This window comes from Typopeltis vanoorti, chromosome 19 (assembly GCF_054136105.1).
Source record: "Typopeltis vanoorti isolate ZY-2024b chromosome 19, IOZ_Tvanoo_1.0, whole genome shotgun sequence".
In the NCBI taxonomy this organism is placed as follows: Eukaryota; Metazoa; Arthropoda; class Arachnida; order Uropygi; family Thelyphonidae; genus Typopeltis; species Typopeltis vanoorti.
Window position 1 is genome coordinate 101,441,992 of NC_143567.1, and position 27,907 is coordinate 101,469,898.

At 36.5% G+C, this 27,907-nt stretch overlaps 1 protein-coding gene across 4 annotated transcripts in view; it reads right to left on the minus strand.

Moving 5' to 3' along the window:
* The window catches only part of osa (trithorax group protein osa), a 561,898-nt gene that overhangs the window by 356,812 nt on the left and 177,179 nt on the right, over positions 1–27,907 (minus strand). For all 4 annotated transcript variants that reach the window (XM_090409351.1, XM_090409350.1, XM_090409349.1 and 1 more), the window contains exon 3: positions 121–234. In XM_090409351.1, the coding sequence (XP_090265477.1) occupies positions 121–234 (114 nt within the window). The remainder of the gene's footprint in view (positions 1–120; positions 235–27,907) is intronic.

Consider the following 27,907-nt stretch of genomic DNA (forward strand, 5'->3'; position numbering starts at 1 on the left):
AATATTTTTAATGAAAACATATTACAAAAATCTTCATAAATGAATTATTTTAAATCTGCTTTCTGTTTCTCAAATTATTTCAGTTTAAATTTTTTATTACTAAGATGGGTGAGAGCATACCTGAGGCTGTGCTTGAGACTGAGTATAACTAGTCATTTGCGAAGTTGGTCTCTGTTCATATCCTACAACTTGAGAACTTGGAGCTCCCTGCTGCATGCTGTACTGCTGGCCACCCTTTTGTAAGGAATGATAAAATTATCAATAACTTGAAATATTTTGGATGAAATTATATTTTTACAACAAAAACAGTTGAGAGACATGTAACCAATACTCAAGTTTAATGAAATATAACTCCAACATAAAGCTCTACAAGTCAGGTAAAGAAACAAAAAGTTTGTTTCTTTACCTGATGAGACAAACACAGCATTATACTTCTTGTGGCTATAACATTGCATATGACAGTTGGCACTTTGTCAAAAACAAAATGGGGTAAGGGGATGGCAATGAGTTGAGGACTGTCACCCAACAACACAAAAAACTTGCAAAACATACAGCACAGAAGAGGAAAGGAAGTAGGAATGTTTTAATGTGTTTCTCTAATAACTGGAAGTAGTGGTCTCTGGCAAGGGCAGTTTGAGGAACACTTTCCAAAGAATGGAGATAGATAAAGTGAAAGAGAGAGAGAGAGAGATGTAGATATGCTAGTTTAAAGCTAGACATTAAATGGAAGTTAAACAGCTGCTCGTAATCTTAAAAGAAAATTAAATAAAGGAAGTTTAGGTAGAAGAATGCTTGTTTCAGTATCTGTATTTTGCAAAGCCATTTAACAGGATAACACATGGAATTCTATTACAGAAACTGCAACAAATAGTGATTGATATGAAACTGGTGATGTGAATAAAAGAGTGGCTGATTAATTACAATACAGATTACATACTAATTAAATACAGATACTGAAACAAGACAGAGAGAAGGATGAAGTGATGGCTAAGTTGTTTAGAAGAGAAAAACATGTAACTAAGGGTAATGATTGTACAGTAATATTAAATTATTATTAATATTACTGCACAAGCACCTCCATGAAGTCTTAAGACTCATCATGAGAGACCCAAACTATCAACACAATATCTATTGTACCTCTCCTTGAAACCACTACCGCTAACAGACAAAGCACTCGCAACTGACTTAGGCAACGCATTCCATTAATTTGTTACTCTCTAAGTGAAAAATATAGTCCTCATGCCCTTGCTAACCACACTCTAACCCAACTTCCAGGAATGGCATTTTGTTCTGCTCCCTCTACCTAGGTGCTGAAACATTTCCCCTGCATCAATCCTATAAAATCCTTGAAGTAACTTAAATGTTTCTATCATATCCTTCCTTTGTTGATGATCAACCAACTTTTGTGATCCAAAAACCCTCAATCTATCCTTACACAAAGCATTCCATAGACCACTCACTTCTGGCAACTCTCCACTACATCCTCATTCCTAAGAAACCCGGGTGATCAGACCAGTAATCCAGATTGCTCCCTTATCTGATTTTTAGTCGGTTCTTCAATAACCAAAAGATGCTGAGCTACCTTAGCAATATGTCCTATAAATTTCAACTCTATCTACTACTACCACCACCAAATCCCTGGCTTCATCAATTTCCTAGAGCACAGTTCCCACAGTATACAGCTTGTAATCTTTGTATCCCAAAATGCTGAACTTTATATTTTTATTTTTCCACATTAAACTGACATCCATTATGTTTTGCCCATATTGTCAGCCTATTCAAATCATTATGCAAACTCCGTCTACATCATCTTGAATAACTAACTATTACCTTACCCCACTTTCATCATCAACAAACAACTGAATATCTCCCTTCAAATTATTTCCTATATCATTTATGTACAAATTAAATAGCAATGGCCCAAGCACAGAGCCCTGTGGCACAGCACTAGTCACCTGCCTTTTCCTGGATTCTGCTCCTCCATATACTAATTTTTGGTATCAGTCCATCAGCCACTCTTTTATTCATATCACCAGTTTCATATCAATCACTATTATTGCAGTTTCCGTAATAGAATTCCATGTGTTTATCATGTTAAATGGCTTTGCAAAATGCAGCAGTATTATCATGTAGCCATTCCATTTATCCAACTCAGTTGTCACTATCATAAAAAGTTGTTAGATTACTAAGGCATGACCTACCCTTCAAAGTCATGCTGTCCCTGAGAGTATCATATTCTTATCCACCCATTCCTGAATTCTCTTTTTTAACCACCTTTTCTAGTACTTTTACGACCGCTCCTCAGATACCAATTGGTCTACAATTTGCTGCAACAGACTTAGATCCTCCTTTATGCAAATTATTTTCCCTCCTTCCACTCTCTTGGGACTTTGTCAGTTCCCCTGCACATTCTCTTAAAATGTGAGCCAATATTCCCATCCAGTCCCAATTTGCATTTAGATTCTGCAATATCCTAAGAGTACCTCTTCTTCATCAACCTCTGTTCTGACATCAGCCCTGTCACCTTTGCCATAACAATATCTTCACTTGTATGATATACCCTGCAAAATGGTCACTTAATAGCTCAACAATTTCATCTGCCTATAGTTATCCTTCCATAGTTGCTCTTCCTCCTATTTGCCACATAACAAAAAACTCTCTGGGATTTCATTTTGCCTGTTTGGCTAATGCTGGTTATCTTTCTTGCCTGATCCCCATGAGTTAACTAGTAATCTTTCTCATTATGTACCCTCTACAACATTTTCTTGTTTAGCAGCTCATGCTTAATGATGCTACTCATCCATCTAACTCCTATCCAATTTATTCTCTTGACATTGGGTATACATGTGATATTGCTTCCATCAGATATCCCTTGACTATCGCCCATACATCGTGAACATTGTTTATTATTATTACTCGTGACACCTCCAAGGAGTCCGAAGACACATCACGGGAGGACACCCACTGTACAACTCTCTGTCTCCACTCACTACTACACAGAACCTCTACTACCAATCACCTACATCAATGCCATCTACTGCCCACAACCACCACCACTGCCACAGCTAGTAATTTTTTTGTCTGTTAATTGCGTGTGTTCTGAAGGGCCGATTTGTCTGTATGCGGTGAAAAACTCAAGTTTCCAGGAGGGAAAAAACCCTGCTACATCCATATGAGATCAGCTAACTCACCTTTGATTGAAAAAGTCCATATAAAGTTCCGTATCATAAGAACAGTACAGTGGAACCTCAGTTGTCGAACATAATTGGTTCCTAAAGGCTGTTCGGGAACCGATTTGTTTGAAAACTGAAACCATTTTCCCATAAGAATAAACGTAAAATGGATTAATCCTTTCCTGAACCCGAGATGATTGGTTGTTTAAACCTTTATAATAGTACCTCATGCATAAAATCATATATAAAATCAAACAAAATGCATAAAATCGTATACAAAATCAATGAAAATGCATAAAATCTTACACAGAAAGAATAAACGCAATAAATAGATAATAAAGATAAAAATTTAATTTCGCTTTAACTATACAGAGGAGAGTTGTAATTTATGAAAAAACAACGAAACACAAAGAAAATCAAGAAATCACACTGGAAATTCGAGCGGGTTTTTGCACTGAGTGGAAGCTGCCATGTAACTGATGCTCTCCCGCCTTACATCTCAGCCCGCACAGCACATGGTTGCTGTTTGTCTGTTCAGGAACCAAGATTCTGTTTGGAAACTTGTGCGTTTTTTGTTCAGAAAATATGTTCAGGAATCGATTTGTTTGAGATCAGAGTCATTCGACAACCGAGGTTCCATTGTATTTTGCATCTCAGCAAGGCATCTTCATATACACAAAAATATAAATTATACATTCATGCAGACACATCAATAGAAAGGCAAATAAAGACGGTTTAAAAAGACAAATACTAAAGTCCTAGCTGGTACCCTCTATGAATGTGATGATAAGATCTTGCTCATTCCACTGAAGGTCTCAAAGATGATCACCACCCAGATTATGGGGTAAGGAGAGGCAGCCATATTTATTTAAATTCAAAGAATGTAGTATCATGGCAGATTCCTAGAAGTCTCTTAGATTTGTATCTGTTTCTGTATAATAGGAAATATCCCCTCCTCCATTTGATCCATGTTGATGGAATGGTCTGTAACCCAAGAACTGTAGTTTGGATATTGGACATAATTCCTACGTCATTCAGTTGGATGATGACTGATTTCTTAGTGTGTTAATAATGATAGCCAATTTTTGGTATGGTTTAAAGGAGGGCCATGTGTTGTATTTTTTAAGAAGTGTGAAATTTTTTCTAAGTGCTTCATATGTAAGGGATGGAACTAGTTATTTTGCAATTTTTTTTGTTGGACCTGGAGGGGGGGGGTAGGAGAGTCCTGTTTATCTTGAAATGGGAAGGGAGGAACCACTGGCTTAAAAACTATACTGCAATTGATTTCTGCAAACAGACTAGTATGCAAAAAAATAATTTTTAAAAAAATACAATACAATATATATATATAATAAAAGGAAACATAATAATCCTAGCCCATGTAATTTATAAGCTTAAAGAACATTCATGCCTATGTATGAGTATGAATGTACTATATGTTTACCAGAAATCTTTTGTGGGTAGGAACCCCAAAAATAAATAAATAAAAAATAATAAAATAAATGGTTGAGCAGATAGTTCTAGCTCTGTTTACTATGGTTTTGATAACAACATGCTGTTGAGAAGGATGATGTGATAAATGATGGATGTACTTACCAGTGTGTGTGCAGGTTTCCTGCAGAAAAAAAAAAAAAAAAAAAAAAAAACTGACAGGTAACCTGATGACCAAGAGATCAAGGAAGGGGGGGGGATGGTAGTTGATTCATTTTCTATGTTAAAATTACCCCCCCCCAGATTTTAAGTGCTGACTGTTAAGATGCACTAAAAAGCAGTTTTTAACACATGTTAACAAAAGTCCCTTTTAGACCTTTATACCATAAGGCAAAATAATGGGCTAATAATTTAATAATAAAATAAAATTAGTTAATTATTATCTTTAGATATGTGTTTACTCCTCTGAACAGTGTTAATGTCTACGCATTCATAGTCATCTAACTGGACTTCTCTTCCTGCAAACAGAATTAAGCACTTTTAGAGAAGTTTTTTTGATACATTACTCTTAATATGTGAGCAATGTTCCAAGATCTGACAGATTTTGGATTTATATGGTCTTATCAGTTAGAGCAAGCAGTAGTGTCTTAAAGAAATGCAAGAGAAAGAAGTAGAGATGTGTTTCAAGTCCAAGAAGAGAAATATGATCTTGTTTGGAGATCTAGGTATTATCGAAAGATAAGAAGAAGCAAAGTAGAATCTTTCTTGCAAAAAATAAGAGCAGCCTTGTACTGGTGGGGAAAAAAAAAAAAAAGAGAGAGAGAGAGCCAGAGATTGCACTGGAGATCCAACTCTAAAAGAATACAGGGCAGACTCTAAGATGGTAGTTTAGTGAGCAGGCCTGTGCCTGACCCATTGAAATCCACAGGAAATGTCAAGATGTCAAGGAAATGTTTGATATGAATATAATAATTATTATTATTATCACATGACACCTCCAGGGAATCCAAAGACTCATCGGGTACCTACTCTACAACTCTGTCTCTAAGCAGGCATGTAATGGGATCAAGTAGACTATTCCATGGCTTATAATCTACTACTACTATGTTCACCGTATGGTCACTCCGATGCTCGGTGATGTGACACACCAGGCCTCGCCATGTAGTCCTGTTGTTTGCTTTTCTGGCAGCCTCAACTCTCTGAAGATCAGTCACTCCACACACTCCATCCATCTCATTGATGGTCTACCTCTGCCTCTTTTTTCAGGAACTTGACCTTCTATTACTGTTCTGAGAAGTCCCCCTTCCATCCTGTCTATGTGTCCAAAATATTTTAACTTTCTTCTGTCAATATCCTTAAGGAGCCTTAAGGTTCTACTGATCTTTTCTAACACCCATTCATTTGCATGCCTTTCAGTATATGATATCCTGAAAAACAACTGCATCCAAAATCCTCAACTTTGTTCCTATTGAGATAGATCCATCTTTCCAGATTTTAGTCAGGTCTGACTGTTGTTTTAGCCATTCTTAATCTTTTTCTGACATCTTCTGAACAGCAATTCTTCACATTAATAATGGATCTCAGGTACTCAAACTTGCTGACTTCCTCAATTCTTTCGCCATTAAGATACACTTGTTTCTCAAGATCTTCTCTGTTTGTATTTCCTTTGAGAACCATAATCTTTGTCTTGCTAGGATGAGTTGAAGTCCTCTGTTATTACTGATCTTGTTAACTTTGTCAAGAATTAGTCCTAGTTCTTCCATGTCATTGCAAAGGAGTACTGTATCATCAACATACCTCAGATTACTGATCAATCTGACCTCCTATTCTAATTCCTGTCCTGAACTCATCCAATGCTTCACACATGATGTCCTCCACATATATACTAAACAAGTGAGGAGAAAGTAAACATCCTTGCCTAACTCCTTTTCCAACTTGAAGCCAGTCAGGTTGGAATCCAACACCTGTTTTAACCATGGCTTCTTGTTCCTTATACAAGTTGGCTATCAATCTGACAGTGTGTTGAGGAAAACCCATTCTTTTCATTACTTCCCACAGTTTCACATGCTCAACACAGTCAAAAGCTTTAGAGTAGTCTAAGAAACACATTACCAGAGAGAGAGTCTAAATTCTTTATATATTTCTATGATCTGTCTAAGGCAAGGATCTGATCTCTGGTGCCCTTACCTTTCCTAAAACCAGCTTGTTCCTCGGGCATCTCTGTCTCAACTTTGGCCTCAATCCTATTTAGCATGATCTTCAATAAACTTTTGCTTGCATGAGATATCAAACTAATATGTTGTAATAGGTTTCACGGTATGATAAGAACACAGATGGTTAAGAAAATAACTATTTATTAACTTAAAAGCTAATATTTCGCTGGTATTATATCCAGCATCTTCAGAGCACACAACACAAAGTTTGTTACAAATGCAAGACAACCACAATCCAGTGTAACAGTGAGGCTAGTATAAGTGATTGCAGTGTGCAACACAAGACTAAAGTCCTAATATGGCGCCATCTAGGTTTAAAAAAATTTCAAGTTTTGAAATAGTAGCTTTTAATATTAGCTTTTAAGTTAATAAACAGTTATTTTCTTAACCATCTGTGTTCTTATCATACCGTGAAACCTATTACAACATGTCTGACAAAAACATAAGCCTATCCACGCATATCAAACTAATAGTTCTATAATTCTTGCATGCCTTCATCACCTTTCTTATGTAGTGGTATGAAAACTGACTTCTTCCCGTCTCTAGGCCATGATCCTGTCTCCCATATCCTTGTAATCAATCTATGAAACACTCTTATCCCTCCATCCCTTGTGGCCTTAATTAACTCTGCTGGGATTTCATCTGCACCTGGGGCCTTATCGCTGTTAAGCTGCTTAACTGCTCTTTCAACTTCATGCCTAAGTGGAGGAGGTTCCAAATCAAAATTTTCCTGGTGGGAGGGCTACACATTTTCTTCATCCACTCTGCTGTACAGTTCCTCACAGTATTCTTTCCATCTGTTTTTGATTTCCAACTCTTCTGTTAGCAATGATCCATTCCCGTCTTTGAGGACACTCATTTTAGGCTTAAACTTGTGCTTTAAGTCACGAACTAAATAAAACATCCTTTTATAATTGTGCCTTCTCATCTGGAACTATTTCTTCACATTTGTTAGTATAGAACTTTTCATTGTTCTGCTTGATGGCTCTTCTGACTTCTCTATGGAATCTTTTGTATTCTTCAGTTCCTGTGTCTCTTTGTTTTTCCAACCACCTTCTTTTGATTAGTTCCCATGTTGAATCTGATATCCATGGGTCTCTTGGTCTTCTTATTGGGCTGAGATACTTCATAGCTGCATCCTGTATTATCACCTTGACTCCTTCCCAAAGCATTTTTGGTGAGTTCTCCTCATTGGTCTCCAAATAATCATCCAACCGAGTCGATGTTTCTTCTGTGAATCCACTAGGAATTACTCTAATATCCAATCTAGTGGGATGTGTCTGATCTGGAAGTTTTCGGAGTCTTAGTCTTACTTTGGTTCTTACTAGCTGATGGTCTGTACCACAATCTGTTCCAGGACAAGTATGCACATCAGAGATGCTTGTCTTCCACTGCTGGAGAGCCAGGATGTAATCAATCTGGTGCCTTGACCTATCAATGTTAGTTGTCCAAGTATAGGTCTGTTGTGGATGTTTCTGGAAGCAGGTATTGGTAATAACTAATCTGTTAGCACGGGCAAATTCCAACAGTCTTTCACCATGGGTGTTACGTTCACCCAGACCAAACATGTCACACTCCGGCCTGACTCTCATACTCTTTCCTACTTTTGCATTTAAGACCCCCAAGATGTACAGTATGTCTCTCCTTGGTAGACAGTCCAAAACAGTTTGTAAGTTTCATAGAATTCCTCACTCTCTTCTTCAGATCTATCCATGCCGGTTGCATAAACTACCACAATTGATACATTGGTAGGCTGAGCCTTAAGTCTAATAGAGAGTATCCTCTCATTAATGGGGTTATAACCAAGAAGGTTTCTTGTCTGAGCTGTCTTCAGTATCACAGCTACCCCATGATGTTTTGAGTCACCACCTGAGTAAATAACTAGCCTACCATCCTGTCTTTTGAAGTGACCCTCTCCATTCCATCTGGTCTCCATAATTCCCAGCATGTCAATTTCATACCTATCCATCTCTTTACAGACAATCTCAAGGGTACCCATCTGTAGACCCTGGACATTCCATGTGCCTATGTAAAATTCCTTTCTAAGATTAATCTTAGATCTTCTGTGTTGCTCATTCACAATATCACTGATTTTTGATGGAGACTTATAGTCAGAGAAAAATAATATCTGAAGAAACGCTAGTGAAATTCATATTTCTAGTATGAATGACTTCTCCATACTTTTTGAGAGAACAGAAACGAGAACAATGGGACAATAGTCTAGTGGCTGATTTTACCCCCCACACACACACTTTTTTTTTTTTTTTTTTTTTTGGCATGGACTGAATATAGGATTATTTCTATGCTTTATAGCAGAAGAAAGACTGAAAAGACAATATAGAGATATCCTGAACACAAATTTTGAATACAACTGGAGGGATGTCATCAGGAAAAGAGAACTTGACATACAGTTTATCCAGGATTCTTCTGGTGAATAAGAGGAGAGTAGGCACAGGGTGAGCTATCCTTAGTACTGTGTGAGATTATTTTTCTTAGTCATCTCTCCAAATGGTGAAAAAGATGAACAATGCCAAGAAAGTCAGTCTTATATTTGAGTGTTATGATGGTATTATTGTAACAAAACTCCAATAATAAAACAGATTTCTCTTGAACCCACTTTAATGCATCTGCTAGCAGAATTACCCCCCCCCCACACACACACACTATTCCTTACATCTCAAATTGAAACACAGACTGGAAATATTTTTTCTACTTTGAAAGGGGTTAAAAAAGTACTTTGCCCATTTTAACATATGTTTATATCATATTGCCTCTATTCAACCCATTAGTTAAACTTTTATAACCCATCTTTGTAACACCAAACTTTGTCTATCTTCATAAGGAGCACTCCACCAACCAGTCATCATTATGGTCACTCTCCCTCTTAATCCCTTCTGCTGGTCCACATTCAAAGATGCCAATGTACAGTAGTCTAGATGTGTTCATATCAAAGCCTTATAAATCCAGGTGCTCCTTGCAGAATTTCTCCACCATTAGCCCTAAATCATTAGGACTCAATTTTCTGTGTCTATCTACATGAAAAAGGTCCTGTAGGACCCCCCCCCCCCCCCAATCACATCACAATTCCAAATCACATAACCTTACACTTCAACAAACTGAACTGGCAGTTATCTTTTGCTAAAAGGTACCAGTCTATTCAGATCATGCTGCAGGATTTTCCCCATCACCTTTACTAACTTTCTCTCTCACATTTAGCATTATTGGCAAACAATTTGATATGCCCATTCAAATCATTCCCACTATTTGTGATATACAAACTGAACACCGGTGGCACACCCTTAGTTTCCTGCTCCCTCTTTGATTCAACTCCATCATATATTACTTTCTGATGTCTGCCATCAGCCACCTCCTATTATGTCACCACCTTTATGTTCATCACCATTTGCTCCAAATTACATTACAGGAATCCTGTGCAGCAATGCAATATCCTGTCAAATGCTTGTGCACCATTCAGAAATAATGTGGTGTAGCTATTTCCCTTATTCACCTCAGCAATCATTTATTACAAAAAAGTGAGTAAATTACTAAGACAAGATCTGCTTTTCACAAAGCCATGCTGTCCCACCACACTATACAGTATCATATTCCTATCATCCCTGCTTGAATTCTGCTTTCTTAACCAACTTTTCCAATACCTTGATCACGACTCTTATATAATTTGCTACATGTCTTGGAGTCTCCTTTATGTAATGGAACTATTCTGTCTTGTTTCGACTTCCTCATACACCTGAAGAGTATGGTCAGGAGCACTGTCACTTCTCTTGCACATAATACATGGGCTGATATCTCATTCACATTGAAATTTAATATCTTAAACACCTTCAGTTCATTTATTTCTATTCTTGTTATATTCCATGTCACCCCAAGAATGGTGTGGCATCAGATAGCATGATCTGATGCTAATACTGGGTATCTTCCATCCCATGCTGATTCAGATAATTCTCTTTCAATAACTGCATTAATTCCATTTCTTTCTCCTTCCAATTTACATGTAAATGAAGTCTTCCATAATGATTACTCAACTTGTGCTAAGTGAGCTATGCCAATACATATCATGGCAACAACTAGGTATATATTTTGTCATACTGGCATTTATCTCACAATACAGCTTCAAATGCACTGCTGTCCTCACCTCTGCCTTCATAAATTCTTCTTTTGCTGGCTGCAATCTGTTTGCTATCATTAACAACACCCTCTTCCCCACCCTGTCCTCTACCTTCCTTGAAAATAAAATCTCTCTTATAATCTATCCCTGTGACAATATTTCCTTCTGTCAAGTCTCACTAATGCCTATTTTTGGCCAATTCAAATTAAACAATATCAAAATCTCTTTGGCCTTCTTGATATTTCAGACATTAGTATACATGCACTGCAATATCTCCTCAGCCCACAGATATCTTTGCATCTATCAATTATTGCCTCATTCCATTTTGAGACTTAAGAGAATGCATTCAGTATTCTCTGATCCTTCTCAGTCTTACACTCACAAGTTCTCCCCAACAGCTTTAGTTTCCTTGATTTTTAAACTTTGTTCTCTTACTGAACAAAACACCTAATTTCATGTTGATTCAAGTTCTTTCATCCATTCAATTTCCTCAAACATTTAAAAACTCTATACCATTTCTTCTATGCAATTAGGATGACACTTATCTGTAATCATGGCCTTTCTCAAGCTTTCCTGACTAAACTAAATAACTGTTGTAATAAATGTGAAATGAAAATCAGCAAATAAAAGACAATGAAAACACACGGATACACTAAAAACATCAACTGTATCCAGTTAACATGTAGAACAAGCAAAATATTTTAGTTCTCTAGGCACAATATTTAGTTCTTGAAGATGGCATATTAAATATGGAATAGACAACATAATTAGCAAAGCTGGTATGGTAGGAAGTCAGCTGAATGAATTTAATGGAATAAGAGAGAAATTAGTCAAATATAATATGGAAATTCTTCTCTGCAGATGAAATATGGAACTTTTTCAATCAGCTTCAAGGCTCCAGTAAGTAGGGCAGTGGCAAACTCACACATCAGATGAAGAAATCGTCTCCCATCTAGAGATAATCACAAACCCCCATGCCTACATTGGGATTCAAATCCATTGCATGTTGTCAGAAAGGAGGTAAATCAACTACTTGGCTAACCAGGCCAGCAATGTGTGTGTGTGTCTGTGTGTGAATCCCACCCACAAAAGATTGAAAGACCCAGCATTAGTACTATAAGTGAGAAGAATAAGGATTAGAAAATCTGAGAACTCCACTATAAGAGATCAAGCAAGTAACTTTTCAACCCACATTTGAGGCAACCGATAAGGAGAATGGTGGTCTCACACCAGGTGATGAAAACTGTTTGCCACCTGAAGACTTGGTGAAATTCAAATCCATAGCATGTTGGTTGGAGAGCAGGTAAACTATTCACTTGGCCAATGAGGTTGGCAAATATATTTAGGAAATTGCATAAAAATTTGAATAACATTAAAAGCAGGGGAAGGAGGTAATAGCAAACAACTAGGCCTAACATCACACATTTACATGAACATCATAGATTTTTTTTTGTATGATAATTCCCCTCACAAAAGACTGGAGATCTACAGGAGATCAGTACCATGTGTGGGCTAAAGACTAGAAGATAAATCTGGAATCCTATTCTAGACACCTAACATCCTCTTTTTAATGCCATTTTAGGCCTCTAAGCACATAAGATCTCACACTGAATGGCTGCTTGGAATCACGACCAAAGCAACTAATAGTATGAGGCTAGTGTATTAAATCTGTAAATTATGTGTGTTCCTCTGAACAGTTTCCTTGTTTTGTGGAACTAAACACTCCACCACCTCCATGTGGAAATCATGAATGATATGAATCACTTATGCTCTTAGCCTTTACACAAATTTCCATGCCACAGTGGAACCTGAGCTTACTACTGAACTTACTACTAAAAAGCAACACTGCCATACATTTAGCCATTCAGTGGGCAATACAATTTGACATAGTTCTCGGTAAGAGGGGAATAGTGCTGTAAGAAGAAAGACGGATTAAAGTTTTTATGCAATTTTGTAAGGAGATGTGATTAATGGTGTGCTTTCAGTGCCAAAGAGCAGTAGTGGGATTATGTAATTTCAGAAATCAAAGATCCTTTAAATTATAGTTCCATGCTTTGTCTCCAGAGCAGTTTCAGGACCATGTGAAAAATACATTAAAAAAAATAATAAACAAATAATATATCATACAACTCAGAGGGTAACTGTAATGAGCAAGGATAAGAAAATAATTTTGCCTCTTTGCAAGGTCTTGATATGTCTCGAACCAGATGTGGTCTTCTGAGTTCAAGGGGATAAAGCTGTGAAAAGCATGCAGGGAAGAATTACAAAGAGGATATAGAGATTATGGAATGCAGACTGAGGACAAACAAGAGTGTGAACTGCAGACAGTGGTAAATAAGAAAAAAAAAAAAAAAAAAGGAGTGATACAATAGAGGTCTATAAACTTTTGAAATAATGTCATGGGACATTGGTTAATGAAATTTTTTGTTACATGGAAGGTGGAAAGAGCACAAGGGGCCATCCACAGAAATTAAATTTGCGTGCAGTTAAAGGGGATTAGGTTTTTCTCTCACAGAGTGGTGAGTGAGTAGAACAGTTTACCTGTTGAAGTGGTAAATGATTTTAAGAGAAGGCATGATAGCTGGTGTAAGTGAAGTATGCACTTCCATGAGCCCTTCACCTCCCAGAAGTCCTATAATAACAGTAATAATATTAACTAAGCATTAGAATTGTTCATACTGCATAAATCACCTACTCAAAACAAGTCTTGTGACTACTGGTCAATATCATTATGCAGTTGTTCTAATGATCAGCAGATAAAATTGAGTATTACTTTTTTTCTTTTTTTATTACATTAGTCAATTATTCTAATAATGAAACAGTACTTTTCTGTTTGCATTATCCTTTTTGTCCAAAAAACTGTACTATAATATATTGTATGCATTGTAATTTCAATAACATCTAGAAATATAGGAATAGTGCCAACTCATAGTGAACTAAAAGAAATCAGCATGGTCAGCTGATAACTAACAGACTGAGGCATCATTATGCAAACCATGTATACAGGCAAACCTCAACTTATGAACATAACATGTTCTTGGAAATGTGTTTGTAAGTTAAATGTTCGTAACAATAATTATTTTTTTCATAACATATATTGTTAAATTTGTTAATACAAAATAAATAACTTTTAACACCAAAGAGAGAGAGAGAGAGAGAAAAAAAAAAAAAAAAAAAAAACCACTATTTTTACTTCTTCATACATTTATTTGTAGCAGAAAATGCCTTTGCAGTGTAGAAAAATCATGCACTATCATTTTCTATTGTTAAACAGTGTTCCATTTCCTTAATGATATTGCATTTTTTTAAGAAATAATTATGGACCAAACAGGGTGCCTAATGCAAGTATAATGTTTTTTTTTTTTTTTTTAAATTACTGCAACTTAGAATGAGTGACATTATTACAAAAACCATTTATATCAAATGATTTTCCCCATCTTCAGAATGCTTAATTTTTACTGAAATTAAATACCTTCAACTGACCCCCCCCCCCCCAAACACACACACACATTTAGACTTCTGCAATCGCTACATGTTTCCTTTCGATATTTCAAGGGTATTAAAAATATAGAACAGTAATATATAAATGCCACACAGAAATAATGTGAGGAATATGTTTAACTGAAGAATATTCACTATACTGGCACAGAAAAGAGAAAGAATTATGGAAGTGAATATTTTCCACTGTACATCATAAAATAACAGTAAACTTTACACACTATAATATGTTCATAAGCACAAAGTTTGTAAGCATTTGTTAAATGAATTGGTGGTGGCAATTTGTTAGTCTGTACAATGTTCATAAATAAGAACTGTTTGTATCTTGAAGGATCATAAGAAGAGATTTGCCTGTATACTGGAATTGCAATATCATCGATACCATTGAAATAACATGGATACAAAATTTAGTGTGGTTGATGTATTTTGGTAATCATGGCTGACTGGATTTGTTTGAAATTGAACAATGTCATGATGCTATAAACATGTGGGTTGGAATATACTGCTACAAGTTTCTTTTTCTCCTTGATTTTCTTCTGGATTTTTTCCGAACCAAAGTGAGGCAAGTTAAGCAAGGAGCACAGCAAAACACCCCAATAGGATGTGGCCACTATGGAAAGACACTTCCACGAAGATAGAATTCTAGTATGATCACTGGGTATTGTTGGTTTCTTATCAAAAACTTCAGAAGGTGCTTACAAATGAAAAATATTATCAAAAAATATTTTAATCTAATATTTATATAATTGCTACTTTTTAGCTTTTATTAAAATTATCTATATACAAGATTTTTATTCTACTTCTCGTAAAAACAGTAAGCAACACAGAAATTTCTGAAATCAGATTTCACAATTTCTAAAAAAAAAAGATTTAAAAAATTTGTGCTGCAATTCTCTATTTGTATATAGAACTGCACTACATGTGATAAATAGGAAAATAAAATAATTTTACAACTAAGCTTTGAATATGGTCACTGCAACAGACCTCTGGAAAATTACATTAAAAAAATGCATTATATTTATTACATATGTAATGGCCAGCACAACTAGATATGTTGCTGCCTGAATATCTAAAGTGACAAAATGTATAGTAAATTTCATTATCTATGTGGTCTCAAAAAGAATCCAATATTTTAAAATTTTAGAAGACACTCAACTCACCCCTCTACAACTTCTACTATGTGCAGAAGGATTTGAATATGGTTTTATCAAATCTCATTTAAAACATACAGCATGAACTATGCATAAAAACAAATGGTGAGGTCAGCTCAAAAATCAAACAGCAAGTGCACCAAAGAAACTGGTGAAAAAGTAAAATGAAAAATTTGATGCAATCCATAAATCATGAAAAATATGTCATAATCAAGATTGAAAGTTAACCATGTTTTGTGGGGAAGTGAATGCTCTAAATATAGAATGGTAGGATGACATTTACCAAGATTATATATAAGGATTTGAGGAAAAAGTAAGAAACTAGAGGATCATGTATGTGGTAATTATGCATTAGAGCAAAAGAACTGAAAGCAAGATTATATAAAACTTATGGTTAGTTGATTGATGTTTTGGATTTACAGCTGAAGCAACTGATATCAGATAAAAAAAAAGCTATTTCAAAATCAGTTTTGATCATGCAATAAGGCTTGGATGTTGGCTGTACACATATCCCATATCCCTTTATAACACTTAACTCATAATAATATCATATAAGAACAAAAATGATATATATTAAGTTGCTGATCACTGGATTGAAATCAGTACCTTCAAAGGCACAAAATCTTGTCACAGTGCACAAGACATACCCAAGTAACTTTTTTCAGTTACAATTCAAAATTGTAATGGGGAGGGGGGGGAAAGAGAGAGAGACTAGGTCCAGCATATGTCCTCTGGGGATAGATATATAGGTAGCATATTGTCAATGGATGAAGAATAACAGTATATTAATGCATCCATACCTGTGGTGATTAGGGAAATTTTTCATTACTGATAACAAAAATAGACTTATTTTGCAACAGATTTCACAGTACCATTGTTCTCTACCATTTAACAGTTCATGTTTGAGCAAAGCAGGTAAGTTGAGTTTGTCCTTAACAGACAAACAAGGGTTGCTAACTTGTTATGCGGTTTAAGAGTGGTGGAAATATATTTACATAGTCCTCCTGCTTGTATTCAGCTTACACTGCCACTCTCAACCACTGCAAATACCAATATGATTTTGAAAGGGCCAAATGAAAAAAAAACTTTCCTTCTGCTCATCACGTTGGAGGTTTAATGAAGTATGACAGCACTAAAAAAGAATTAAAAACTAATTTTAATACTTCCAATATTTTATCTCAGTCGCTGAGACATCTTCATTGATGTACAAATAACACTTAACACACACACAACAACAACACAATGAGTGACTCTAGTCTTACATCCTAAGCTGTCTACAAATGTAGGCAGCCTAGGAGGTAAATTGGGACCTCTGACAATTATTGTTTCCTAAATTTTGGGAAGTTTTATGTGCCCACATTTGTTTAAATTAGATTGATTTTCGAGTGCCAATGCAGATTCCATAAACAGTTAAATTAATTTTGTTAAATTCACTGTGATGGAGTATGATGCATTTCTTCTAGAAGAAATGTGAGTGGTATCCAATACATGGTCTGCAAGATCAGATTGACCACAGTTGTGATTGCAGATACAAGTTTTGTGTTCATTTAAACAGACGCTGACTGTCTGTCCAAAGTAAGCCAAATTGCATGAAGAGAGTACTTTATATATTCCTCTGCTGCCTTCTGCTTACATAGCAGTTGATTCTTCTGGTGTTTTACAGTTTTCTTCCATGCCTCTACCTTTCCACAACAAGATGGTGCTATTATAGACAAGGCTGACCTCCTGGAATTGTTCTTCTCTTATTCAAAACTCTTGGACACAAAACTAAGGAAAATTACCCACTTATCAAGAAAATATTGCTGCATGCCTCCTCTGATCTTCAAGACATCACAAGAATCTTAATAAAAGAATTGATACTAAGAAATATTTCAGTCTCAATGGCATCCCTGTCTACATATACACAACCATTTTCAAAATTACAACTTGTCTGACATCTACCTGACAATATAAAAGCAAGCATATATTCCAAAGGGAAATAAAAGCAAGCCAAACTATTATCCCATTACCCTCTCATTACTTCTCTCAAAAATAATGCAGATCACTGAGAGACTTTCTCCATCTGAAAGATTGTGATTAATTAGTGACAACCAATATGGATTTTGCTACTCATGTTCCAGATCATGAGTAGCAAATTTAGATTTGCTACTCATGCAGATCTTCCAACCAACATTACCATCTGGCCACAAGCCATGGAAAGAGAAACTCTGAACACTTGAGGCATTTAATTGGGTTCAGCACAGATGGTAAAGCTTAGGAGTTACCATCTTATAGTTTACCTTCCATCCTTTGCAACTGGATCAGTTTTTCTGTTCATTCATATGTCAGAGTGGATAGTTTCCTCCCTTCAAATTTTCCCATCAGTAACATAGTATTATAGAGCTTGGAACTTTTGCCAGTACTCTTCTGCTAATATTTAAACTGGTTTTAACACTTTTAATAACACTGCTAAACTAAGCATTCTGACTAATTTCTCTCCTGTTCAGTATAAATTTAATCTGTTAACCTCCACCCATACCAGCTTTACCAATTTTGGTGTCCATTTTCACTAAAATTGTACCCAAAAAGGCCAAATCTAAACAAGAATGATGGATTAATAATCCCAAGCATCTGGAGGAGCTATCTTCAACCCATTCAGCATCCAAGACAACTCCAAACAGAAGAAAACCTTAACATGAGAGGGCTATAGAAATTGTTTAATGTAGTTCTGCTATAAAATTTTATTTTTTCCATCTGTATAATATTATTATATAGTAATATTTTTATTTTTATTCAATTTTTTTTCTGCCAGAAGTCAGGCTAGGGTAAATGATTTACAAAGCATTTAGATTTATCTTAATTTGTGTAATGTAGTGTTATGTAGCTTGTGTCCTGTGCATATGTGAGTTTTCCTGATGATGACCTCAAAACACAGTGTTATTTTCTTAACTATAAGTAAAGTAATTACCCCAACGTGTTCTTGTCTCCATAAATCCTTCACCATGAATGCTAACCACTGTGTAACCTTAAAGGAAAAAATAGCTGAAAAGTTTTATTTTATTATTCTAGAAGTTCTCTTTATTGGTGATTTTAATACCAGATTTACTAAAGTAAGTTTTCCTTCGTGACTAAATTAAATTTATCTAATTTAGTCAGGAAGGAAATCCTTAAGATTTGTAATGGATTTATTTAGGAGTATAGCATCATCAAGCATTGATATATACATATACTCCTGACTACATTCCTCTTAAATGTTTTTTCTTTTTTTTTAATCACCATGCTGTCAGAGCTTTCATTTAGCAATCTTTATAAAAGTAATTACTCCAAACATCTCAAATATCTTAAGTCACACATCACCTTTATCATCTTTGATTCCTTTTACAGCATTGTTTCTTACATATCTAAGCTTTCCAATAGCCTCCAAAATATTTTATCACCTTCCTGATATTTATTTTTCATGTTCTTACAAGTCTTCCCACGATTTGTTTAGCTAGTTTTATACAATGTTTTATGTAAAACTAGCTAAACAAATCATTTGATTTATTTGAATTATTTGCCAGGAAGTTTTTATATGCTTTCTTCTTGACTGCCTCTTTAACTTCCCTTGCAGATAAGGGAAGTTAAATTGATTGATTGCACATTGATTCCAGGTGCATCTCTGGAATCAATGTTTCCTTCAGGGTCTGCCACTGAATATCCATGGTTTAGTTCTTGTTTTTCGAACTCTTCATTTTTCCTTGAATAATATTTGTGTATTTCAGTCTACAGTTCACCTCTGAAAGCTGTTCAACTTTGATTTATTTTAAAACTTTCTTACACAGCCTTCTTTTTAATATGATATTCAGTTTTATCCTGCTCAAAACTAAATGACTATCATTTCCAATTTGAAATTCTCTGTATACTCTTGTGTTCAACCAGCTTTAAGACACCATTATCTCATAGTCAGTGTGATTTATTTATTGAATTTTTAATCCATCTAAATTTGTGCACATCTTTATGTTGGAATGTAGTGTTAGAAGTATATCCTGAACAAAAATCCAGCAGGTACTTACCATTATTATCAGCTTTGCTCTTTACTCCAAATTTTCCCAAAACATTCAGTGATCATTTCCTACTCCGCTGTTTAGATCTCCAACAGGGACCACTATTTCCTTTTTCCTTGTGTCAGCTGCATGCCTCGAAAATTTCCTCCACTTCTTTCTACGTGGAACCTTACAAGATTTAAAATCATGTATTTGTTGTTTAGAAAGATCCCAGCTGTTTTTGCCTTCTTTGTTTCAAAAACATATATTATGTCAATCTGGTATTTATTCAATTCTTCTACTAGTTACATTTCTTTTTCACTGATGGTGCAGTTCATAAAATCTGATGTTGAGTTGGGATTTGTTCCCAACAAATCTTGATCCCCAAATTTCATCTACAAATACCTAACATGCATTGAAAAAACGTTTTGGCATGTATTTTCACTCTTAAAGATGACAAAATGTGTCTGAATTATTTATATGAACACTCCATAACATAACGCATTAATGAAAACTAAACAAAAACAATATACTCTGAAATGGAAAGCAGTACTCATATGTCCTAGCAGTGTTCTGTCCACTTATATGCATGACACCTTGTGTAGAGGCTTAAGTGCTGTGAGGACATTATGTTGGAGGTTTAATGGATTTTTTACAACACTCAAAAAGAATTAAAATAGAATTTAATACTTCCTATATTTCGTCCTAGTCATTAGGACATCTACGGGGATTACAAAAACAATTAAGTAACATGCACAAAACTTACAATACTAAGCCCAACCATGTGGGTAAACACTAAAGTCCTATCTAGGTGGAGCGCCCTCTAAGGGCGGTAGTAGGTGGCCTGGAATGTAAGGTGGGACCTCTGGTGATGAGTGTTTCCCAAATCTTCGGAAGCTTAATGCAACCATATTTGTTAAGATTTGGTTGGTTTCTGAGAGCTGCTGCTGCTTCTAAGAAAAGTCTCTCTTTCTTGAATTTGCTGTGGTGGAGCATGGTGGTTTTCTTCCATGATACTCTGTGGGTGGTGTCCAAAACATGGTCAGCCAAGCCTGAATGGCCACAGTTGTGTTTAACGATGTACGACTTATGTTCCTCTAGGCAGATGGATGCTGATCTGCCTGTCTGTCCAAAGTACGCAAGCTTACAGGAACAGGGTACTTTGTAAACTCCAGGCAGAGAGAGAGGAGGGAGTTGATCTTTCGTAGAGCAGATAAGGGTAGCAAATTTGCAGTAGGGCTTATATGCTGTGTGTAGGTTATACTTTTTTAGTATCTTGGCTATTTTTTCCGAAGTGCCTCGGATGTAGGGTATGGTGATGGCATTTTTAAAATCTTGTTGACGAGAGGGACGGAGAATGGAGGAGGAATTGATTATTTTTTTGATACTGTGTTCGCTGTAGCCATTGGAGAGGAAAGTTCTGTGTATGTGGTTAAGCTCAGTAGTGAGGGCAGTTCCACTGGAACAAAAATTGTGGGCTCTCTTGGTAAGGGTTTTAATGATGCCATATTGTTGTGAGGGGTAGTGGTGGGAGAGTTTGTGAATGTATCTGCCTGTGTGTGTGTGTGTGGGTTTTCTGTATACAGTGAAGGCAAGTGTATCATTAGGCAGGCGCGTGACTAAGGTGTCTAGGAAGGGTAAACAATTGTTCTTTTCCTTTTCAATAGTAAACTGGATTCTTGGATGTAGGCTATTGAGAAGACCGAGGAAGGAGTCTAACATGTCTGGGCCATGAGGCCAAATAGAGAACACATCATCTACATATCTTAGCCAGATAGAAGGTTTGAGTGGGGCTGAGTCTATGGCTCGTTTTTCGAAATCTTCCATATAGAAATTGGCAGAGGGGGTGAGAGGGGGGGAACCCACGGCGGTTCCCTCTATCTGCTTGTAGATTTTGTTATTCCAAGAGAAATACCCAGAGTTGATGGCAAAGGAAAAGAGATCTAAGATGTCAGAGGGGAAAACATTTTCTAAGAGAGATAAAGTGTCAGTTAAGGGAATATTGGTAAACAAAGAGGAGATATCAAAGCTTACTAAGCTGTCTGTATTATTCAAGGTTAAATTTTATGTGAGGGCTTTAAAGTGGGTCGAGTTTTTTATATAGGAAGCTGAATTTCCGGTGAGGGAGGACAGAGAGTTGGCCAGCTGTTTAGACAGTCTGTAACAAGGTGCATTGGTGGTATCTACTATAGATCTGAGTGGGGAATTGGGTTTGTGGATTTTTCCACAAAAAATCCACAAACCTGTCCCCCCTCACCGGAAATTCAGCTTCCTATATAAAAAACATCACTCCTTCCCGCTGTTCAACCAAGAAAGAACTCCCCAGTGTCAACCCTGTAACCACCTCTCAACAGTTTAAAAGTCTTAATCATATCACCTCTCCTTCTTCTATCCACCAAACTCTGCAGTCCACATTTGCCTCAGCCGATCTTCATAACTAACATTATACAGTCCTGAAACCATCTTTGTTATCTGCCTTTGTACCCTTTCCACAGTTAATTTATCCCCTTCAAATCCTGGGGACCAAATCTGAGAACAATAGTCTAAGTGTGGTCTGATCAGAGACTTATATAATGGAATGATAACCCTTTTATCTCTGCAGGTCAGTGTCCTTCTCATAATAGCAGCAATCCTCTGTGTTACCTTCACCACCTTTGCAATATGTCCCCTAAATTTCAGGTTCCTATCAATCATCAACCCCAGATCTCTCGTCTCCCCTACTTCCTCCAGTATAACTCCTCTCATAGAGTATGCAGCATCCTTATGATAGATAATTATGCAGCACACAACGATGAAGCATGTATATCATATGCATGCATTGTGCTGATGAAACAAGATATCAACTATTGCTTTTCAGCAGCAATTCTATTACTATTCATCTTTTAACATTTATTCTGCTTTTATATTCGATTTATTAACCACCTTCACATTCCTGAAGGAGTACACCACAGTGCATGTAAAAATAACTGAATAAAAAAAAAGATTTAATTTATGTGGTCATACTATACTTTTGAAGAGTATGAATAATAATGACAGAAGCTCACTGTCTTCAATGCCAACTTGAAACTCATATCTGATAAAAATATCAGATATGAGTTTCAAGAACTTGGGTTTTTTCTGCAAACCTTCAGGTGGAAAGACAGTCAAGGGCTCACTCAAAATGTCGTTGAATGATCCTTATATTAAAAAAAAAAATGCAAGGATGGTAAAGTCTTACCGTAGTGCACTGCATATGGTAGGGGGAAGTCATTCTGTTATAAAATGAAGTGCCAATTTTTTTTTAAAAAAAAATTCCCATAATGAGAAGCTACAAAGACTATAGTAAATACTACTTGACTTGGAAAGAAGTAAATGGATACCATAGTGTGGGGAACAAACAGCCATGGCGTCCACCTTAATAAGATGCAAGACTTCCTTTCGCTGCAATGACTGCAGAACTCTTACGGGCATACGATAAAAATCAATGGAAATGATCAGTATGTTGTTTTCGACCACAAAATTAATTTAATAGGATAACTTAACTGGGTTTAATTGGTCGAAGTTTGATACGACCAACTAGTTTCACCACATTAACCAGTGGCTTCATCTGGGTTTTGGTGAACATACAAATATAAATTTAAAACAAAAAGCTTTGATTATGAATCAATACATAACTGTAAAAATACCGAATGCATAGAAACTGTTATGCAATACAAATACATGGAGCATGGATGCTGGCACATGGTCACTGTTAAGCAGGTACGCCCCATAGTTAGCCACAAAATTAAACTCTGATGTATTGAGAGATAATATAAGTGATTTCCAAATGTAACATAGGATCTCCAGTTTCTGTTCAGGGTACCTTGCAAGTGGATTACCACTGTGGCTTCTTTTATGTTGCAGGAGCTATAGTGGTCTTCCATGTATGGCATGGAACTTCTATTCCATTCAATGTTGTGGTGACTGTTGGAAAAATGTAATGCCAACCCTGAACTGTCTTCTATGTTGTCGACGTCTCCAATGTGCTCCTTTTGTCTTATTTCTAGACTTCTCCATAGCTTTTCCATATTATGAATATATTAATGTGGCGAAGCTAGTTGGTTACTAGTTGTATCAAACTCCAACCAATAAAACCTAGTTACGTCCTATTAAATCAATGGAAATTTTAGACCATTCTTCTTGTAGTGAGGTCCTGGACTGTTGTGGAGCAGACATCCCTTGACCTCACCTGGTGCTCCAGTTCATCCCACAGATCTTCAATAGGGTTGAGTTCAAGGCTCTGTGGAGACCAGTTAAGTGTAGTTATGTTCATGTCTACAAACTACACATACAGCAGCAGCCTTCTGACATAGTATATTGCCTTGCTGAAAGAGACAATGGTCAGTTCTGTAGAAATGCCACAAAGTAGGAAGAATTGTCCAGAATGTTCAGATACTCTGAGTTCAATGTATGAGGCACCACAAACGTTCACCAGGCATCTGCCACACTCATGCCCATCAATCTGCTTGGTAGAGGGTATAACATGATTCATCATTCTATAACACAGGTTTCCAAGCTTCCGTGTCCCACTGTACACACTCTTTTGGTAATGTAGAGATTGTATATTGCAGTCCTACCATGGAAACCCATGTTGTGAGCATGGGTTCTGAATGTTTTTGTGCAGATACGTGTTCCAGTCGATGCCCAGAATTCCATATTCAACATATTGGCCAACAAACAAGGATTTTTGCATATTATCCTTCACGGCACCCTACAGTACATTCGGTGAGTGTAATGGGCATGCACTATGGGTAGCACTTGCAGTTGACATATGCTCTGTGTGCTTTCATTTGACTGTCGACCTCAGATGGCCCAATTTAGCAACAATTTGCCGAACAGATAGGATGCCAAGTTGCAGGCCTATCACGACATCTCTTTCAAAAATTCAGCCAGTTCCCTTCTTGCAACCATTTTAACCAGACACAGTTGCAATGACTCAGGATCATCACATTCCTTCAATTTATACTGGCTACAAGCATGTGGCTCATTACATGGCATGATGCGCCTTGCCCGTGGGGGGGGGGGGGGGTCTTTCCGAGCAATGTATATGCCATATAGGTTTGGGTCAACTAAGCTGCAATATTTGAGGTATACTTCATAGGAAAGGTTGTTCCAACCAAGACAGATGGTATGAAAGATGAATGAGAATTGCAGGTTTGGCAACTCAGCAGAAACATGCGTGGAAGGCAGTTCTCTGAACAGCACCTATGTAAATATTTATAAAAGAGATATGATTTGGAAAGTGACCTTGAGACAGTGCCTGGAGAGAGAAGTTGTTAATTAGTCAAAATAGCCTCCTCTTAAAGAATCGAGAATTTTTGGTGGTGCACTTCAGACCACTAAGGAAAGATCTTAAGATTTTAGATCTTAATCTAAAAATGTGAACACAATCAAGTTGGGCAGATTTGTGATTTGTAGAGTTAGTAGCTAGATAAATGAAAAGTAACACTGTGAAAAATTATACCAATATATATATATATATATATATATATATTTTTTTTTTTTTAAACTCAAAAGGTACTATAGAAATGTGGTTACTCCAGGAAAAGTAATAACGAAGAAAGACTACAGAACACTTAAACAGTCAGTCTGAGAAGCAAGATCTGGTCTTTACTGCTAAAGCTGATCATTATAAAAAGGTAAGGATTGAATAACTAAGGTCTTATTTTATTTTTCTTGTAAAAAAAAAAATTGTGTTTTGAAAGCTTGCTCCTGAAAGTATCTTCAGGACTGAGCTAAGGTGGTGCAACACCAAGGCAACTCGTAGCAAAATTGGTGTTGCACCACCTTAGCTCGGTCCTGAAGATACTTTCAGGCGCAAACTTTGTTTGCTCACACTTGGATAAAGGATTAAACTAAACTTATTATAGTCTAACCAAGTGAAAAATAAACTCTCAACATCTTTCTCTGAATCCGGAGTAATTTAATAATAAGGTTGTACACCTTTTGGCAACTCCTATAGGTGGGGATGACCTCTCATTGCTTCTGCCTTGGTGTCTCCACTACTGGGCCTGGCTCCCACTGACGAGACCTCAATAAAGGTCGAAACTGGTCTGGGTAGTGGCCCATGCCTTAATGCATAGCATTACACATATCTGCAAGGAGATGTGCTTTGCATTATGGGAGATACTGAGATAGGAGTGATGATAGCTTGCTCCACCTTTGCCACGAGTTGCTTGGTGTTGCACCACCTTAGCTCAGTCCTGAAGATACTTTCAGGTGCAACCTTTGTTTGCTCACACTCGGATAAAGGATTAAACTAAACTTATTATAGTCTAATCGAGTGAAAAATAAACTCTCAACATGTTAGGTGTCTCATTCAGAGGACGTGGAAATACAGAGTAAACTTATTTCTTATAACAAGTTGATAATCTTTCATGCTCTTGCATGAAAAGATGAGGGGGAGAGGGATTATGTTTGGGACAAGTCAAGGTCAACTGACAATAGCAATGTTATACGAGGGTGGTCTGAAAAGTTCTCGGCCTAACAATGAAAAAAGGTATTATAATTTCAAAATTATTTTTCAACATAATCTCACTTAAGACTAATACGTTTATTCCAGCGATGCTCCAGCGCCATTATCCTGTAGTGGTTCTCAGTAAGATCTGCAAAATACCCCTCTAAGATTCTTGATTCGAAGAAAAATGCTGACCAGCAAGGAAGAGTTTTAGTTTTGGGAAGAGATAGAAGTCAGAGGGAGCCAAATCTGGGGAATAGGATGGATGTTCCAACAATTCATAGTGCAAATCCCTTAATTTTCCCATTGCCAAAACACCTTTGTGGGAAGGTGCATTGTCCTGATGAAAGATGTTTTTTTCTTCTGCAAACCAGGTCTTTTCTCACTAATTTTTTCATCTAGTCTGGTTAAAAGATCGGAATAATATTCGCCTGTTATTGTTTTACCCTTTTCAAGATAATTAATAAACAAAATGCATTTAGCATCCCAGAACACCGATGCCATGATCTTTCCTGCTGATGGAACTGCATAACCCATTCCGACTTTGGTGCTGAACAACCGGATTCTGTCACTTATTTTGACTGCTGTTTATGAAAAGGAGATTTTTTTTCATGGTGGGTGGTGAATGAGTGAAATACATTCCTGGAGTTGGTGGCGAGTGGTCCAGTTCCGAATATCTTCAAGACAAGATATGGTCTGCGAGTGTGCCATGCAGTGATGAGTCTTTGGACTCCATGGAGGCTGGGAAGTAATATGAAATATAAGGTTTCCTGAATATAGCAACATTTGACATCAGGATATCTTATGATGCCGATCACCTTAGAAATAAAGGCACCTGTACCTCTGAACCATCTTTAAAATATAGACAAATATAAAAAGATGATGAAATATCAAAATATCAAAATATTTTTGATACAATATAGGCTCAACTTTGGCTTATATTACACCATTTAGTCAACATGGTAAACATTTACATTAGACACATTTCACTGTAAACTAATCGACATTCATCACTCTTGAATTGTGCCAGTGATACTGGTCTCCAAGAACAGTCTGAATAACCCATTCCATTTCATCCAATGTATGGTCAGTTGACTTTCAGTTCAGGATTCTGAACTAGCCAGTCCATTAGAGGTATGTTGTTATCCTCAAACCAAACTATAGTAGAATCTGTGGGTAACAGAGGAAAAACGGGAAAGGTTTGGTTCTTGTTCTCTGCTGCAGAAGTACATAAGTAGTGTCATCCTGAATGTGGTGGCACCCCTTGCTATTCATGCCAGTATTGATAGATAACAGTAGATCAATTACATAGCACAAAAAACCCACACTATCAGTGTGCTTTACAGGTTGCCACTAAAAACGGTTCTCGCATTTGATGAAAACAGATCACAGCAAGATTCATCCATTTCCAGTTGCCAATTTCTTACCAGCTTAAGTGCCACTTAACAGGACCTCTTGTTACCATGTTTGGAGTCACTGAGATTAACTGTGTGAATCATTTTAATTTAAATAGAACATGGCTTACTGATACATTCTTTATATATGTGCCTTCCAAGAAATCATCCACATCATTGAGACTTTGGCTGGTGTTCCAATTTAGCAAAATAGAAATATTTCTCTTTTTCCAGGAACTTCTCAATATCCTAAAGGAGTATTCAAATTCTACCAATCCTTTTTAAAAACCATCCATTTGTACACCTTTCAGTATATGAGATCCTCAGTGTCCTGTAACACCACATCTCAAAAGTAATTTTTCTTTTCCTGTGACTTCTTTAGGTTCTAAATTTTACATCCATAATTCACTACTGAATAAAACATCTGCATCCAAAATCCTAAAGC